The sequence below is a fragment of the Anopheles funestus genome, chromosome 2RL (assembly GCF_943734845.2).
Source record: "Anopheles funestus chromosome 2RL, idAnoFuneDA-416_04, whole genome shotgun sequence".
Taxonomy (NCBI): domain Eukaryota; kingdom Metazoa; phylum Arthropoda; class Insecta; order Diptera; family Culicidae; genus Anopheles; species Anopheles funestus.
This window is the reverse complement of record NC_064598.1, coordinates 68,897,969-68,914,295: the sequence shown is the minus strand read 5'-3', so window position 1 is coordinate 68,914,295 and position 16,327 is coordinate 68,897,969. Positions and strand designations below refer to the sequence as shown.

General features: G+C 40.5%; 1 protein-coding gene across 3 annotated transcripts in view; it reads right to left on the bottom strand.

The window, feature by feature from the left end:
* Positions 1 to 186: 186 nt before the first annotated feature.
* LOC125766319 (cytohesin-1) overlaps positions 187 to 16,327 on the bottom strand; it is a 52,835-nt gene continuing 36,694 nt past the window's right edge. The window contains exons 2-11 of one of the 3 annotated variants that reach the window (XM_049432154.1): positions 13,336 to 14,765; positions 13,047 to 13,179; positions 11,498 to 11,596; positions 8,343 to 8,442; positions 8,097 to 8,271; positions 6,655 to 6,741; positions 6,455 to 6,573; positions 6,266 to 6,377; positions 5,911 to 6,160; positions 187 to 384 (exon numbers count right to left, since the gene is read on the bottom strand). In XM_049432154.1, the coding sequence (XP_049288111.1) occupies positions 272 to 384; positions 5,911 to 6,160; positions 6,266 to 6,377; positions 6,455 to 6,573; positions 6,655 to 6,741; positions 8,097 to 8,271; positions 8,343 to 8,442; positions 11,498 to 11,596; positions 13,047 to 13,179; positions 13,336 to 14,352 (2,205 nt within the window). In that variant the 5' untranslated portion in view covers positions 14,353 to 14,765 and the 3' untranslated portion in view covers positions 187 to 271. Of the gene's footprint in view, positions 385 to 1,107; positions 6,161 to 6,265; positions 6,378 to 6,454; positions 6,574 to 6,654; positions 6,742 to 8,096; positions 8,272 to 8,342; positions 8,443 to 11,497; positions 11,597 to 13,046; positions 13,180 to 13,335; positions 14,766 to 16,327 lie in introns of those variants that run through there. The other 2 variants (XM_049432156.1, XM_049432155.1) reach the window with 2 other exon arrangements.

Genomic DNA, 16,327 nt, shown 5'->3' with positions numbered 1-16,327 from the left:
TAGTTTAATTTATTAGTTTATGAGTTAATTATTTATTTGTTAGTTAATTAAATTACATTATTTTCGATCATCCCTGTAAGCACATTTGTCATCATTTACTGTTTATCAAAATATAATACTTACCTTTGCGCAAAACCGCGCCATTTCACATTACGGATTGATTGTCAAAGAATTTGTGTACTTAGATAAAATGCTCATTTACATTGTCTTTATTCAATTTGGTTATCACAATGTTTTGGCCACACATCGCTGCTCGGTGGCAAACAGGAAGCTAGAGCGGCATCAGATGATATTCGTTGACGATTGTACGCTGACGTTGGAGCGTTTTACGTTTGGCACAGAACAACCCGCAACTGAACCACTCGAGAAATGTAGCGAACGTGTCTAGAACGGGGAAATTAACATTTTTAACTCCACTAGAATCGAACACTTCAATCGAACACGGGCGAACTGTAAAGCAAAGCCGGCCAAATTGATTGCAACTTGCTGACCTAATGAAATTGTGTTTAATAGCATGATGATCAATTTCGTATAAAAAAAAAGATTTAAAAATGAAATAGTTTTTCTATCTGTGAGGTTTCTTTTTTAGATTCCTTCGTCATGCAAATAAATATAAAATAAAACAATTTGTTGGTGTTGTTAGTATCAATTTTTCAACAAAAAACGTACAAAAGCAATATTCAGTTACGGTATTCTCAAAGTTCTACACAAAATTCTTCAATTAATCACAAGTGCAGCAATGTTGCCATTAGCAACGGAAGTAAGCATGGTTTCATCGTTAAAATTCCTACAGCTATGCACCATCCGGATCGAATTAGCTGCGGGTCTATAATCGCATTACAGCATCCATAGCAACAGGTGGATCGATTGCAATTCAAAAATTGAATTCTACAAATACAACCATTTCCGGATGTGGTACTCTGTTGTTAAGTATGGCAAACACAAACAAAGGATAACTGGATAAATAATTCGTTAAATTGGCTTATTCCAAGCGCAGAAGCGAATCGATCTATTGGACCACTAGCACGGATGATGATTATGTTAGTCTTTCTCTGTGATACAGGTGATACAATGAACACAAACACACGCTCACACATACACGCAAAATTAGATATTCGAGTATCGCTATAAAACCACAACGGTTATTATCATATTTTCCACTGTTCAACTTCATTTTAACTTAGTACAATATTATGGGAAGCTGATGCACTACCTCTAGTGGTCCTGTACGCGGGTTCACTGCTTTCCTTCTTGAGTGCTTGAGTGTTTTTTGAGTGTAATCCCATTTTGATTATGGTGGCAGTATGCTGAATGGAAAATGCAAAACATTTTTGGAAATAAAACCAATCCTTCCACACTTCATTTCATACTCCTGATTACAAATTCAATATCGACTTCTCATCTTATTATAAACGTTCTAACATTCGTAATTGAAAGCTTTCCTATTATACAAATTTAACAAAACAGAAAACATTTTAACTGAACTTGTCTAAAACCACGCTACACACTCTTCATGCTTACAATCACAAACATTCTCCTATTAATTGGACTTTTCTATTCTTTTGTTGACGCCTTTTTTTATACTACTATTCGTTGCTTTTTTCTGGTTTCTGTACCATCTGTTGAAGCTTTTGCTTTTTATTCTAATTTTCTGTTCCGTGTTTTCGTTCTGTTACAATAAGGAACACGATGCTATCGACAACTTTCCAAAACATTATTTCCCATTATCAAAATCGCTCGCCTAAATATTTTTCTTTTCAAATAAACAATCCTACTGTTTCTGTAAACTATTTTAAGATATTAAAATTTCATTACAATCATTATTAAAATGTTGATCATGATTTATATTTGAAAAACAAAAATTGCCACTTGCATGTTTCCCAAGGTTTTTTCCCCTTTTTTTCTATTCCACTTCCTATATCTAAATAAATTTCTTTTAAAACACAAAAAGAAAACAAACTAAAAAAGAGATGCAAAATAAAAAAAAATAGTGCTTTAATCGGTTACCCCACACACAATCACATAATTCACAATGATAAAATAAAGCCTTTATCATTTTTTTTGCTTCTCTCATGATTTACACCGTGACACTAATTGTCCCCGAAAACTAACCTCGCGGTAGAAAAAGGACACATACATTCGGTGAGCTGAATGTAAAACGAATGTTACAATCAACCATGACCAACAAGCACATTCCCAGCAGCGCCGAACTGGGTCAATATCGGACTGGCAAAACACACGTTTCCTTTGTGCGTGGTGTGGTGGTCGAAATAGGCACATTTGATTGTCCACTAAAGTGGATAAATCAAACCGACTCCACAGCAGTTAGGGATACAAGCTCGAGTAGGATGGAGTCTATCAGTGGAAAATAAATATTAAAAAAAAAATAGCAAAATAAATATTAAAATGAGAAACAGACACATTGGTGAAGTACGTTTAAAATGGTCATAAAAAAGCACCATAATACCCACCCAGATGCATCTGCAGCGCCGTTGCAACGAGGGACACTTAACGAAAAATGAAAAACACGAACTTCATCAGTAACGATCCCCTTCCGAATGGTTCGAATATTCCCGTTAGTTCCCGGTACCCGATTCGTTTCGATTTCCCCGTACGAACCGTGGTTGCGGATTTGCGAAAATCGAATACACAAAACCAGATGAAAATCAATTTAAATTGAATTAATTCATATATGTACCACACGTGTGCCTTCCAAAGTTTCGTTGTTCCAAGCACAACCGATCGGGAGACGTTTTAAATATCATTTTAATTGTGCCACGGACAGCCAACAAGAACTAACGTACCACGGCCAAATTCCGTCTGCCGAATGAGTCTCTTTTGCCTGGGAATGGAAGAATTTTATTTCGTTATTATAGTTTCGACTAAAAAAAATAACACCAGGACCTCATCAGAGAATTTGCCACTGGCATACAGCCCATACAGAAAGGGGGGTGTACTGTTGCCAGTGCAATCGATGCACTTCGGAACGCTAACTATCCGGGATGAGGGTGTTTTTTTTCCCCGATTTGTTAGCCATTATTTATGCTCTTTTTATTATCGAATTTCAATCATCATTATCGAATCGATCGCGAGCTCCTATTTATTATCGTATTATTCGATTTTGCCTTCTACGCGTTCCGCTCGTTTTGCGGATGATGCGGAAGCACTCGGTGGAATGTTTCCAATTTCCATCATCCGCGACGTGTGAAATGATTTTGGTACGAACATTTTCTCCACCTCCGGAACCGCGCCAATATTCAATGATGCGTTTACCCCGTGTGCAAGACTCCGTACTTGTCTTATGTCAGTGTCCGTTGCAAATTAACTTTTATTCGGCGTATTACCATCAAATTAAAACACTGGCCGAACTGAAACCGGAAGACTATCGATATCAATGTTGCACACATTAAAGCTGCGTTGGGGTGTTACTTCAACATAAAACATTAAATCAAACGTTCTTTCTTTGGTCAAACGCACCGGTCTAATTAACGGACCACCGGGGAAATGCAACAACGGGAAAAGCATGTTGCAAAAATGTTTGAAAAATAAAATGAAATACAAAACAGCACTACATTTACATTCTTTCACACACTTCTTGTTCAACCAATAATTCAGTACCGCATTACAACTACATGCTATAAATTTAGCCTACATGCCTTTCGTCTCCATTTACGGTGCTCCACCACGCCGTGGCTTGATGTGTCCCTACAGCATTAATATGTATACATATCTAGGGTGTGTGTGTGTTTTTTTTATCCCCTCTTGGGTGGTTTTTACTCTTTACAATAATGCGCGACAACGATGCGTACGATCGAGTAGATTGAGTTGGTTGAGTTTACGAGTTAATAGTTACGGGGGGCCTTAACAATTACACCGGGGAGGGGCTATATATGTGTCGGCTGCATTTACAAAAACCGACCGATAGGGAGTTTTATTTTTCATTTGAGAAGCTTGCGACCTCGGCGGGGTTTTTGGGAAAATGTGTATCGGTGGAGTTGTATAAATAATTAATCGCAAAACAAAAGGTCGTTGGTTTGGAATTGGTATTTGGATTTTCGCGTATGATTGGAAAGGTTGCATGAATGGAAAACTATAACATTCGCATTGTAGTACGGCAGGAAGAAGGTCGTTAAAATGAGAACCACCTTGTAGGTGTCTTGTAGGTGGAGAAGCACGTTTTGCGAGCATTATAATGTATTACATCTTCTTATCGGTATCCGTTTGCTATATACTAATATCTTTGAGGCTTTTGCAAAGTATCTTTGAGGCTTGTAGAATATCTGATTTGCTTTGGATTATGTGGACAAGGTATTCGGTTGTGGATGTTCAACATTATGTCGATTTACGGGGTTTGTGACAAATATGTAATTTGTAATAGTTTTCTTTTCTATTAACGAAACTAATTTGCAAATTAGAGGAAAAACAAATTGCGAGCGGTAAGATACGTTTGCTCGAAGTTAGAAGATATTTGCAAAAAAAAAAAACATAAAATTTAATATGATTTTACAACAGAATCGCAACACAACAAGCGCGAGTAAAAATGAAATAAGGTCGCTAACTAATTGACTTAAACCGCAAACACGCGCACATTGAGTAACTGGCTAACTGAACAAACTGGCTGATATTTACAAGTTATTTGAGTTTTCTTGTTTCTATTGCAAAAAAAAAATCAATACATTTTCACTAGGTTTCTACCCTCTCTCCACACGCTACATTCATCATGATCACAGTTACGATCCACCGCCGGATCACTGTCGCGTTTCACACACACATGTACTACTGAGTTTTGTTTTCTTGCGTATTTAAATATACAGTTCGACACACCGTGCTTCCTTACATAGAAGCAACACATAAGGACAGCGTCTGAAAGTGCTGACCACAAAACACAAGTTAAAACATTCCGCACACAGAAATTCGATCCTTCGTCCGATCGATATTGCGACACGATCACTAAAACAGTAAACGTGTGCACTATGCGGAAACAAGATAAGGAAGATAGTTGTTATTATGGTGTTGTAATAATTACCCTCGCTAACAGAACCCAACGGCAAATTGACAATTAAACTAATTGCTCTGACACTACTTAAACATATCAACTGCACTTTAATTGGTTTTTAACTAACTTTCAACTAACTAACCTAATCCTTTGAACAAACGAACGAACAAACAAACACATATGATTCAGTTTCTATTTTCTTGGCCCACATTTGTTACACGTTAGAAACTTCCGGCACGCTTTACACGCAGGACAGGCACACGCATACGCACAAATACACTGGCAGGCAAAAACAACCTGTGGTTATGGCTACCACAACAAAAAGGCAATCAAAATAGCGGGAAAAAACAAATCAGCTAAATGTTGCTATTTCCTAGCGTCAAGGAAGCGTTACAGGTGTTACGGGCGTTAAAACGGAGAACAAAGCACGATCCAAATGCAGCCAAATTGGATGAATGGATGTCACGCATTTATTGGATGTAGTTTTAATACGGCTGTTTCTTTTTTTCTCTCTCACTTAAAATGTCTAATGATTTTTAGCACGTTTACATTTGAATTTGGTAATAAAAAATGTTTGCATCTTTCACACGGTCCATCATCTTTTGATCTACCAGCCTTGTTGTTTTTTTTATGTTGATTTTTCTAAAATGCTGCTAACGCTTTTACCTCAATCTTTTGTCTTTAGTTTAACTTTTTTTTATGTTTTCATAATGGAACTGTGGTTGATGAGAACATTTTTTGTTTCACTGTTGTTTCGTTTGTTTTTATGCACGTTTTGATGTGTGTGTGTGTTTTTTTTTGTGTTTGCATGGCGCTAATATTGCAGTTGTTCGTTTTGAGAAGAGGGATGGAAGGGGACAAATATTGTTTCGATTTTTAGTTTTAGTTCTTCAAACAGGACAGTGCTAACTAACTTTTTGCCAGGGCTTTCTTTTTCCTTTGTACTAGAATGTCGTGGAACGGATTGTGGCTGATCGACTGGTTTAGGCGGTTGATCCACTCCTGCTGTTCCTCCTCGGTTGCGGCAGACATCCGGTAGACGGTGTGCTTACCTTCTACCACCTTGCCCTCACTGTCAGTTTTGCATGCCTTGATAATGTCCGCGCCACCACTGGCGTGCAGCTCGAAGCAGTGCGGTTTACTACGGTCCGTTACCTCACGCACCTGTGGCAGCAAGAGAAGAAGATGTATAAAAAGAAGAGAGTGTGAAAATAGCGCCAAAATATATTAAATATCGTATAAAATCGAAACACGTTTTGGTACACATACCGCAATGTTTTCCAGTGGAATGATCCCTCTCGGTTCCTTGTCGGTGGTGTACTCGAAGTAGTAGAGACAGTTATCGTTCAGGATAAACCATCTTCGCTTCCACGATTTATATCTGTGGAATATTTATATCAAAAACGTTCCATTAAAGCACTACGATTGAAAATATGTTTCCCGGCGTCATTGTCTTACCTTCCACCTTGCTTCCATAGCCATCCTTCTTTGTCCGGATTGAAGAAGGTATGCATCAGATCATTACCATCGTCCTGAGGTATTTTAAACGGTTCAGCTCGTATCGACTCATACAGCGACTGAGAGCGGAGGAACAGAAATCAAAGTGGAACAAACGTTACTGTCGTTGCTTAAATTGATCGATCATTTCATCTACTAACCTCCAATAGTTCACGCGGTAAATCGCCCCCATTGTTGATACCACGGTTCATCGATATGAACTGTTCAACTGTAGGCTTCTCCTTCACCTGCAAGTTAATAAAAACGAAATGAATTTAAAAAAAAAAACCCCAATGCAAGCAAATTTAATTCAACGACTCATTTAATACACGGATCACCACGCGGCCACATTTCAAAACGGGATTTCCCGTTTCGAAACCGCGTCCACATTCCTACGCTTTGGTATTTCAAAACAAATTGCATCTGCCTGGCACGGCAAACGACATCAAAGAAAGATTTCCATTTGAAGTGGATGCCTTCCTATCACTTTCCCCGATCATTTCACCGCCATTGCCGCGCGCATGATTAGTGATTCAGGATGCAATCGAGCGAGGATATCATTGATTAGCTTACGTGCAACTGACAAACTCATTGAACAATGATGTTGTAATTTAGCTAAGCGTGTTTTGTCGAATCCAATCGGAAGCAGTAACAATCATTAGAGGTTAGGCCAAAAAAAACGGCCATATAGTTGGCATTCGTTTGATGTTGTTCCAATTGGTTTGAAAGTTCGATGTATGCCCCAGATACGTTACTTTACAGGGTAGGCGAGTTAAATCAGTTCCAGAATCGGTAGATTGGAAATAATTACCAACCAAACGCACAGTTGCAGCGGTACCGGTGCAGTAGGTCAGGGGAGCGATGAAATCTAACCCATAATCGAAAGATATGTTTGGCGTTACTGTCTTTTTTAGTTAGTTTTTACTTTTTCAACCTCATGCACAAAACTAAGCTGCCCTCGAGCTGCTGGTAGCGAGATAAACCACGTAACAACACAGCAGATTTTAAATTCGTTCGAGCTGCTATCCGATCCTGTACCGAGGATTGGTAGTAATTTACATGTCGACAAGTCGGGGACTGCGTTAATAAGCCAGCGTGAAATGTAACATTAAATTTAAAAGCCTGCAAAAGGTGAGCGCTGGCCAATGGAGGAGGAAAAACGGGCCAGAATTCTAATCGTACCATCACGATGCACCGAGCGCGTGGTGCAGCATGTGTGTACCGATGCGGATGTGAGTGGATAATTGTGCAAGCGGGTGTACATAATGCCACATTTTCCAATTCACCAACCAAACGGAACGTCCTGAGCTAGCTTTGTTCCCCCCACGGTGTTCGAACCAAAATGGCTACAAAGAACACTCAGCAAAAGGGTTATCACCGTTTATCGTAAAACCGAAAGGTCCCAATGCTGCTAGGATAGGATAATTAAATTCCGACCGCTTCTATAGACCCTTCGCTTGTACTGGCGGTAATGCATTTCACGCCTGCAGTAATAGAGGGCGAATAAACTTTCGACCCTATTGATTGGTATCGGAGAATATGTTACGGCAATGCGATGCCATATATTTGCTTCCGTTTTTGTCCGTTATGAACCAACACCTACCGATGGGTTGTGGAGCGATGTATTAAGCATAATGATGGCAAAGCTCAACACGTAGCACGTGTCCGTGTTGGTGAAGATGTCTGGATTGAGCTGACAGTACCGCTGGGCGAAGCATTCCATCATGCGATCGATCTTTTGCGCCTCGCCGGGCAATCTGAATGACCAGAGGAATTGTCTAAAAGGAAATAGATACAAAACAAGGTTAAAGTAATGTTCTTTTTTGTTGTTGCAATGTGTGCTACTCACCTTAAAGCTTGCACCAGTATAAGATTCGTAAAATCATGTAATTCTACAAAGGCCTTCAGCACTTGCTCATTGAAGTCATTCTTTTCGCCCAAATAATCACCTGTAAAATTGAAAAATAAAAATAGAAAATTTTAATTATTATTTTAATACAGCTGCAAAATTTAACTATAAAAATAGTTTATACATTAATGAGATTCTGTTTTCCAATATTCTCGTCTCACGAAACAGTCAATTTTTCTTTCACCAACAACAAAATATATTGTCACCATTCGAATGATTTCAAATGGTTATTATTTCAACTTTCCATACTGAAAGGAAAAACTCCCATCGTACTCTCTTGCAAGAGATGATCGTTCGCATCGTGTCACCAGGGAGGAAAATTATCACATTCGCGAAAATAAATTTATTTTCCCTACACTTGTACACACTCGTTCACGCGATGATTCCACCAGAATGGTTCATGATTACGTGCAGGAATTTGTGAATCGGTACCACATGACGAAGCAGCACAATTTTAACCTTCCTCCCCGTGTCCCGGACGGGCCCCCGAACATACAACAGATACAGTGAAATGTGCCAAAATAACAAACTACCATTCTGCAAACCACAAACAACCATCACACGTGGTCGGATCGCATCTCTCCACTCTATGATAAAAGGTGCACCACTGCACTCGAAATGAAATGCGGAAGCAGCAATTTGTCGCTCCCTCCCGATCAGACGCCCGACTGTCCTTCGTTAAACGTCTTTCAATCATCGCTCAGTATGATTGTTCAGTGTAGCGAAATTTCCGGGATGACGGGATGACACGGTGGAAAGGGGGCGGTGAAACTTTCGGTACCACAGAATCCGGAACCACAACCACAGGCACGGCGGCGGTGAAGCGGAAAACAGGCGGTGGGCGCAAACTATTGCTGCACAACGAAACCATGCGGTCGATTGTTTGCAACAAAATAAAAGAACAACAGCGTGGCAAAACAATTGGACACTGTTTTAATCGCATTTTATCAACACGATATTAATTATTTTTGTTTATTTTTATGAATGCTGCCATTATCAGTGTGCGGTAGCCGTTGTTGGAGTCTGTTGGGGGAGAGGGCGAACAAAAAAAACGATTGCCACAAACGTGCACACGTGTGTAAAATAACATTGCGTGGTTATTATTAATTACTCATCCCTTTGACCCACTGTACATGAAAAGTGAGCACGGCAGGAGGAGAAAGTCATTCACGCAAAAAACGCAAAAAACAAATAGATAAATAAAAACTCTTTCCCATCAATCTCCGGTCGTGTGCTAGCGGGAGGGTGGGTTGATGATTCGTGGTTTATCATTCCGACAGTACACCGTAGTGCGTGTAATAATCGAAATGAGTTTACAAAATGCATCGTCCTTCGTAACAGCTACTGTCTGTTTCACACAGTATTGTGCAGATGGTTGGGATAATTTGTAGCAGCACCACAATAAAACATCTAAACTAAACAAAACCAACGGTTAAACAAACAATAGAAAGTTAATTCGTTTTATAATTATAGCGTATTTATTGAAAAAAGGAATTAACGATCATTCCCATTTTTTGATGGATAGTTTGACACCATGGAATGGTGAAATCTTCTTATCAGCACGGCTTTTTTGAACAGCAATATAATTCCATCCAATTTGATATATTGTGTTTGCGAGGACGAATTTATTATCCATCCCACAATCCATTCGTTTTAGCAACCGTTTAACCTGCATTTTGCGATGCGACGATAACATAGTTTTATGTTGCATTTTTAAGTGCATTGCATTATCAAGCGGCCTCCTGCACACACTGTGTTTTAATTAATATACCATTACATTGCTACCTAGCGCCGATAAACGATTATAATCGAACGTTTCAACCGTTTCACAATTAGTAAAGTAAAAACATATTAGGGAAGAAAGCAGGTGCAAAACAGTGGACGATAAATCTTCTCTTGCCATCAAACTTTACTACGATTAAAATCATTACCGTATGAAATAAGTATGTTTCCTCCCGATCACAATGTTAATAGAGGATCGATTTTGTTGGAAAAAAATGCACCCACACCGACACACACAGCCGTTTCGTAATGCGAGCGTATAATTTGTGAATTAAATTTTAACAATTGATGCGCGTCCCGTAATTCATCCCAAGGGCAGTAGCATTTCGGTGTTTGCGAGTGACCCCACACCCCCGGACGAGGCGACGTAAACACGATCGGGAGCAAATTGAAAAAGGCAATTATTTTATCTGAGCTCATCATCAGTAAGCTTACACCCCTCCTTCGTTAACCCCATCGCGAAGAGTGTACAGAGAAGTTTGCAGTAAATGCAATGGATGGAATGAATCCATTGATACGATCAGTACAAATCCAAAAAATGCATTTGCTATTTTTTACTCCAATGCTGCAAAAAAAACCCTCAACCAATGGCGAACCAGTGTACATCGATTACAAGGATCGTCGATTAATTGTATACACGTGGGGGATGTGTCACTGCAATTCACCTCTCTGGAGGATGCAAATGCCCATTTGACATTAGCACGGTAATGAATAAAATACCGCTCAACATATCTACCGGGATATGGCATATATGCAGGATTTTACTTTTTTTTTATTGCATTCTATCCTCATCAGTGACAAAAATTGAAGACAGGTACAACAACAAAAAATACCTTGCCATCTCGCGCATTAAATTGCATTCGTTGCGATTAACGAGTTACACATTGGCTATAAAGTTCGTTCACTTCCCGGGTGAACCATACCGGGTGAGGAAAACAGAAATATATTTATACACCAGTCCATAAACATATCCTGACACACGGAGTGAGCGAAACACATGCACGTATGTACATATGCAATGCACGGGTGGTACCTCCGGCAGTTCGCTTTCTTCTTTCCTAGGCGCCTCCTCTTCGAATAAATCCTTCAAATTTATGGCGATCGTCGTGTCGCGTCGAATACATGCTGGAGCGTTCAATTTGGAGAATATCGCAGGACTATCAGCCCTCTCTTCACACACACACACATACAACCCCATCACTAGTATGAATTATTTATCGTCACGGTGTTGCAGATGGTGCACGCTGTTTGATGAATGATTGCTAGCATTCGATTCTGTTCACCAGCAGCACAAAAAAAGCGATATAACGTACCGATTGCCGTTTTGTTGAGACCTTCTCCTTTGTACAGGAACTGCGCCACATCCTGGGGATCTGTCCTTAGTAGCTGGTTTTCATATAAAAATTCTATTCCTGTAAAATAAACAGAGAAAATAAACATATTAGTATAAGTGAAATTGAGCTGAAAAATTAATATTGTCAATTGCCAAAATTGAATTACAAGACAATTATTGGAATAATTCGTTTCATTTCAAATGGTAATTGTTACGAATTTGCTTACTTTAGCAGTAAATACAGATATATAACAACAACGATCGATCCTTGCTTCAGATCATCTTATAAGATGGCGTCAGACGTACTTCGCGCTTTTAACCAGGAATTGGTTTGACATAAACCGGTACACCCAACCAACTCAATACTACAAGGCATCGCCGTCTTCCCACTTGACAGCTACATGCAGTGGGCGAATGGGTGAATGATGGATGACTTTTTAATTTTAAAAAGCCACTTCAAGCCCGACACGGCGAAGACCCCATCCAGGCGGTTTTACTCCCTTCGGCACCGTCGACTGGACATTAGTTCTTCAAGGCCATTCGCTACAAACATTCTTCTGGCACGAGACTAGTTGGACAACTTCCTAACAACTTCTCGTACAGCTTGACCGCACGAAACCTCTTTACCGTGTGCGGGAATTGATCCCAAGTATCGATGGTGTTCGTTCGTGCCGTCATACAAGCTTAATTGCACCCATTAGAGAAGCAACAGGTTTTGCCATGCATTGTACAAATCGTCCGAAGCCAAAAACCTTCCAGAGTGAGGAAAGCGAGAAGGACCCATCGTTTGATCCAATCGAACGGATGCGGACAATTTAATTAAACGAATAAAGACAATCATTCATCGGTGTTGTGCTGTTCTTCTGTCGAGTTTCTGTCCGGAAGTAGTTCCCCTGGTAAAGTGTTCGGTTTGGTGGAAACGATCTGTTCGTTCGTTCCCTATACGTTCCCTATTGCAATCACATATTTCACCCACTGCAGGAGGTAAGATACAATAGGCGGTTATGATTAATGCCTAGAGTTGTCTTACGCCGGTGGAATTATTTAGCTGTACGCATGAAAAAGGGCAAGAATTGTGATGGTGCACTTAATTGTTTCATAATTGGAAATGAAAGATGATATTGGTTTAATAATGGCATGTCGCGATGGCATGCGTTCGTTAGGTGAGAATTACATTTTTTCCTATTCGCCCAAAATTATTGGAAACACTCACAACATGTGTAGTTTGCCTACAAATATTTTTCAAGAATAATGAATTAGAATAAACTTTCAACAAATATTTACTGATTACACCTTTTCTAGCATGTGCATAATTCGCATCTTTAAGGCAACGTTACAATGTTTACCAAAAACTAAGTTCAATAGCTCAAAGGCATTAAAAAGGGGAAACATTCAAAATCCTTGAATATCCAATTGCCACAAGCACGCAACTTTCAAGTTTGCATTACTACAGCCTTTCCCAGAAAAGAAAAGCTTCCTTTCACTGTTGGTGCTTCTGCCCAAAAAGCGAAAAGTTACCAGTACCGTACCTTTCTTTGGATCCATGTTGAACTTTTTCCGCCCGAGCGCCATCTGTTTGTCTTTGTTGGAATGTTTGTTCTCCTCCTTGCTTTCGTGGGATTTCATCTCCGATTCGACCTCGTTCAGCTCATCGTTGATTTGCTGCAGGGAATGGAAATGAATTAAATTTTGTATCAGATATGAAATATGTATTCATGATAAATTTTAAAGTTATGCTATTTTACAAACATTACATTTGGAGCGTCATTGTTGATGTGGGCGAGGAGGAGCATTGAAAATTGTGCTTATCAGAATTACCTTACGATTGGGCTGCGAACAGCTCCTTTGGTAGACTAGATTACTCTTGTTTTTACAGTTGTTACACATCCGTAACACTTTGGTAATGGGAAGCGTCGCAGCCGGTGATACCAACAGTGCCGGTCTTGGTTCTGCTACGGTGGACGACGCTGGAGGCTGATGCGGATAGTTACGATTGAACAGATCGGCACTATCGTCAATGAAGTCGAAATTACTATCGTTCAGTATGCTGAACTGCTGCAGCTCATCCGACTCTTTCGACCGCTGTTGGTCATTGTTATTCGGTTCCTCGGTCGGATCCGACGGTAATCGAGGTGGTGGTGGAATAACGGGAGAGTTTTCCACCCCACCAGCATTCCCAAGAGCGTTCAGGAAGTTACGCTTACTTTCCTCGACCAACTGCCGCAGGTCAAGGTTACTATTCAGCAGCTCCCCATTGTCACTGAATATCAGTCCCACACGGTACGTACGCTGACGGTTCAGTACGGTCGTTTTCGTGACTGTCGTCACCGTTTTCGCACCGTACACGACTTGTTCCTTCCGGCGCCGCAAACTATTCGTTGCGAATGGTTGTACACCGGCGGCAGCGCCCTCTATCGGGGAAGTTAAGGAACTTAAGGCAAGATTGCTATCGGATGAGGCAGATTCCAGCAGCGCATCGTTCTGATGTCGAGACACGGTCGTCGTAATGGTAGCGGTCGTTGAGATGCTACCAGCCGTTTCCGGTGGTTCGAACACTTGGACATACTCGCATGTACAACCGGCCGTTGGACGCTCGATGGAGGAACTGCTGGTGGACACTACCTCATCTAGCCGATTGCTTCCAAACAGTGTCGTGCCACCGTTCGTTGTGGCGGACGGTAAATCGACACAGCTCTTCTGTAACGGTTTGTCCGGCTCGAGGATGGTTTTTTTCGGCTTCGGTTGACGCCGAAGCGACCAAAACCAATTGGTGGGACCCTTCTTTACGTCGGTTCCGCTACCGCCGGTAGCGCTCGGTGGCATCGAGGAGAACATTATGCACGGCCACTGTTACGATCAATCACGATCGCGAGGCACTTGTTGGCTCGGGTAAGAGGAGTATATTCCACGTACACTAAATACTAAATAACACACTATCTTTGCTTAGCTTCTGGTTGGTTGCCTCAAACGAGGGGTGGCAACTTGCTGTTTTTATCTGTGTATGGCAATGAACTGGCTGGCTCTAGCAGTACTACACGTCCGTATCACATCTGATCGTCGCACACGACAGCCCGGCAGGGACCGTGGCCAAATTCACGGCTGAACAAACACTAACCGGTACGAGCAAACGCTTTGTCCTTTCACTTGTAGTTATCATTTGATTTTTTAACAGTTCTTTGATTTTTGGGATGAATGTCATGAACACTTAATGCACATTTGAGGTATATTTTGCTTCAATTAAAACGGCACTGTAAGTAAAATAGTTTATGAATTCGTTAAACGAATTGAAGACAATTTTTTTCGTGGATGCAGAAGGTAGAGGAGCAGCAGCAGCAGCAACAGAAATGATAGTTTAGAAGTTTTCTAGTTTTACAGGTGATTTAAACAGTTTAATTTTTTTTTTGCTCGGTTAGAACGGCCTGGCCGTATCAAGAACAGTTTAATTTTGTTTGCGTATTTTTTATGTTGTTTGCACGTACATATACCCATTTAATTTAAATATACATTTAATATATTCATTTTCAAAATTGGCAAACAACCAATAAACACTAGCTGACACTAAAACCTAACTGTAGCATTAAATCCTCTTGTACTTGAGCTAATTCGAAACCCATCGAAAGCAACGTTTGGCCCACATTTAAGCGCCGGTACACAAAAAAAAATCAACCGCATTGTTAAAATTTTCCATCCAGCAATCAAACAATTTTCCACACACCCGTCGATCGGGGAAGCAAAATAGAGAGTTCGATCAAATTGAATGGTTTGATTTGTGTGCCGTTTTTTCCGTTCGTGTTTGGCCGAATTGTCAGCCATTTCATTCCATTGCATATTTGCAATGGAACTGGCAAATTGCCAGTCGTGACACTGAAGCAGAGGGGAATCACAAAACTGGTCCGTGATTTGCACGCACGAAAAATGCAGTGGCGCACTACACGTGTTTGATCGACAGCAATTATTCGCCACGTATATATGGTGGTAAGTAGATTAAGAGGCGTGGTGGCACAATTACGTCTACCAAGTAGCGCGAAAAGAGCACCGATTGATAGGAGAATTAGTTTGAATGTGTTGTTCCAAATTTGTTTATGCGAATCAAGGAATTATTTATACTCGAATTTGTTAAACGAATATTAAGCAATGAAATATTGTTTTAAATGGGTTATAGAAAATATAAATAAATGATTCTAGCTTAGTTTCTCAGCATCTTCTTCTTGACTTTAACGACCTTACAGATCACGCAGGCCAATTCTGGCTTACTATACTTATTTTCACCACGTAGCCGGATAGTCAGTCCTTGCTACGGGGGAACGGTCCGGGTGGGATTTGAACCCGGTCCTGCCGTGTGGACTGGTGCCGTTTATCACATACACCACCAGCGCCCAGTTTCTCAGCATATCAAGGGCAATACTCTCTGCGTCATTCGCTTTAGGTAAAGCATTGCACTTAATGAAATGAACCAACCACTTGAACGATACATTCAATGCTACTTAACGCTACCACAGCCGTCTTGTTGGAGAATTTCTTCCTGTTCTGGAAGCGCACAACTGAACCATATCTCTTTTCGGTGTAAATCTAATAAACTTTGTGCAAACTGGCACGATCATGTTAAGTTCCATTTTTACCAAGGAAGACGCTGGGTGAAATTGATGATTGCGCAAATGGTGTGTCATAAATTTTACTTTCGTCTCTCTTAGCATACACGCGCACTTACTTTACCCATGACCGGCTATTTAACTCACTCACTCGTACGGTTCCCTTTAATACCCGGAAGGCCAACCGGGCAGCTGCAAAATATTCCACAGCCGATGCTTAG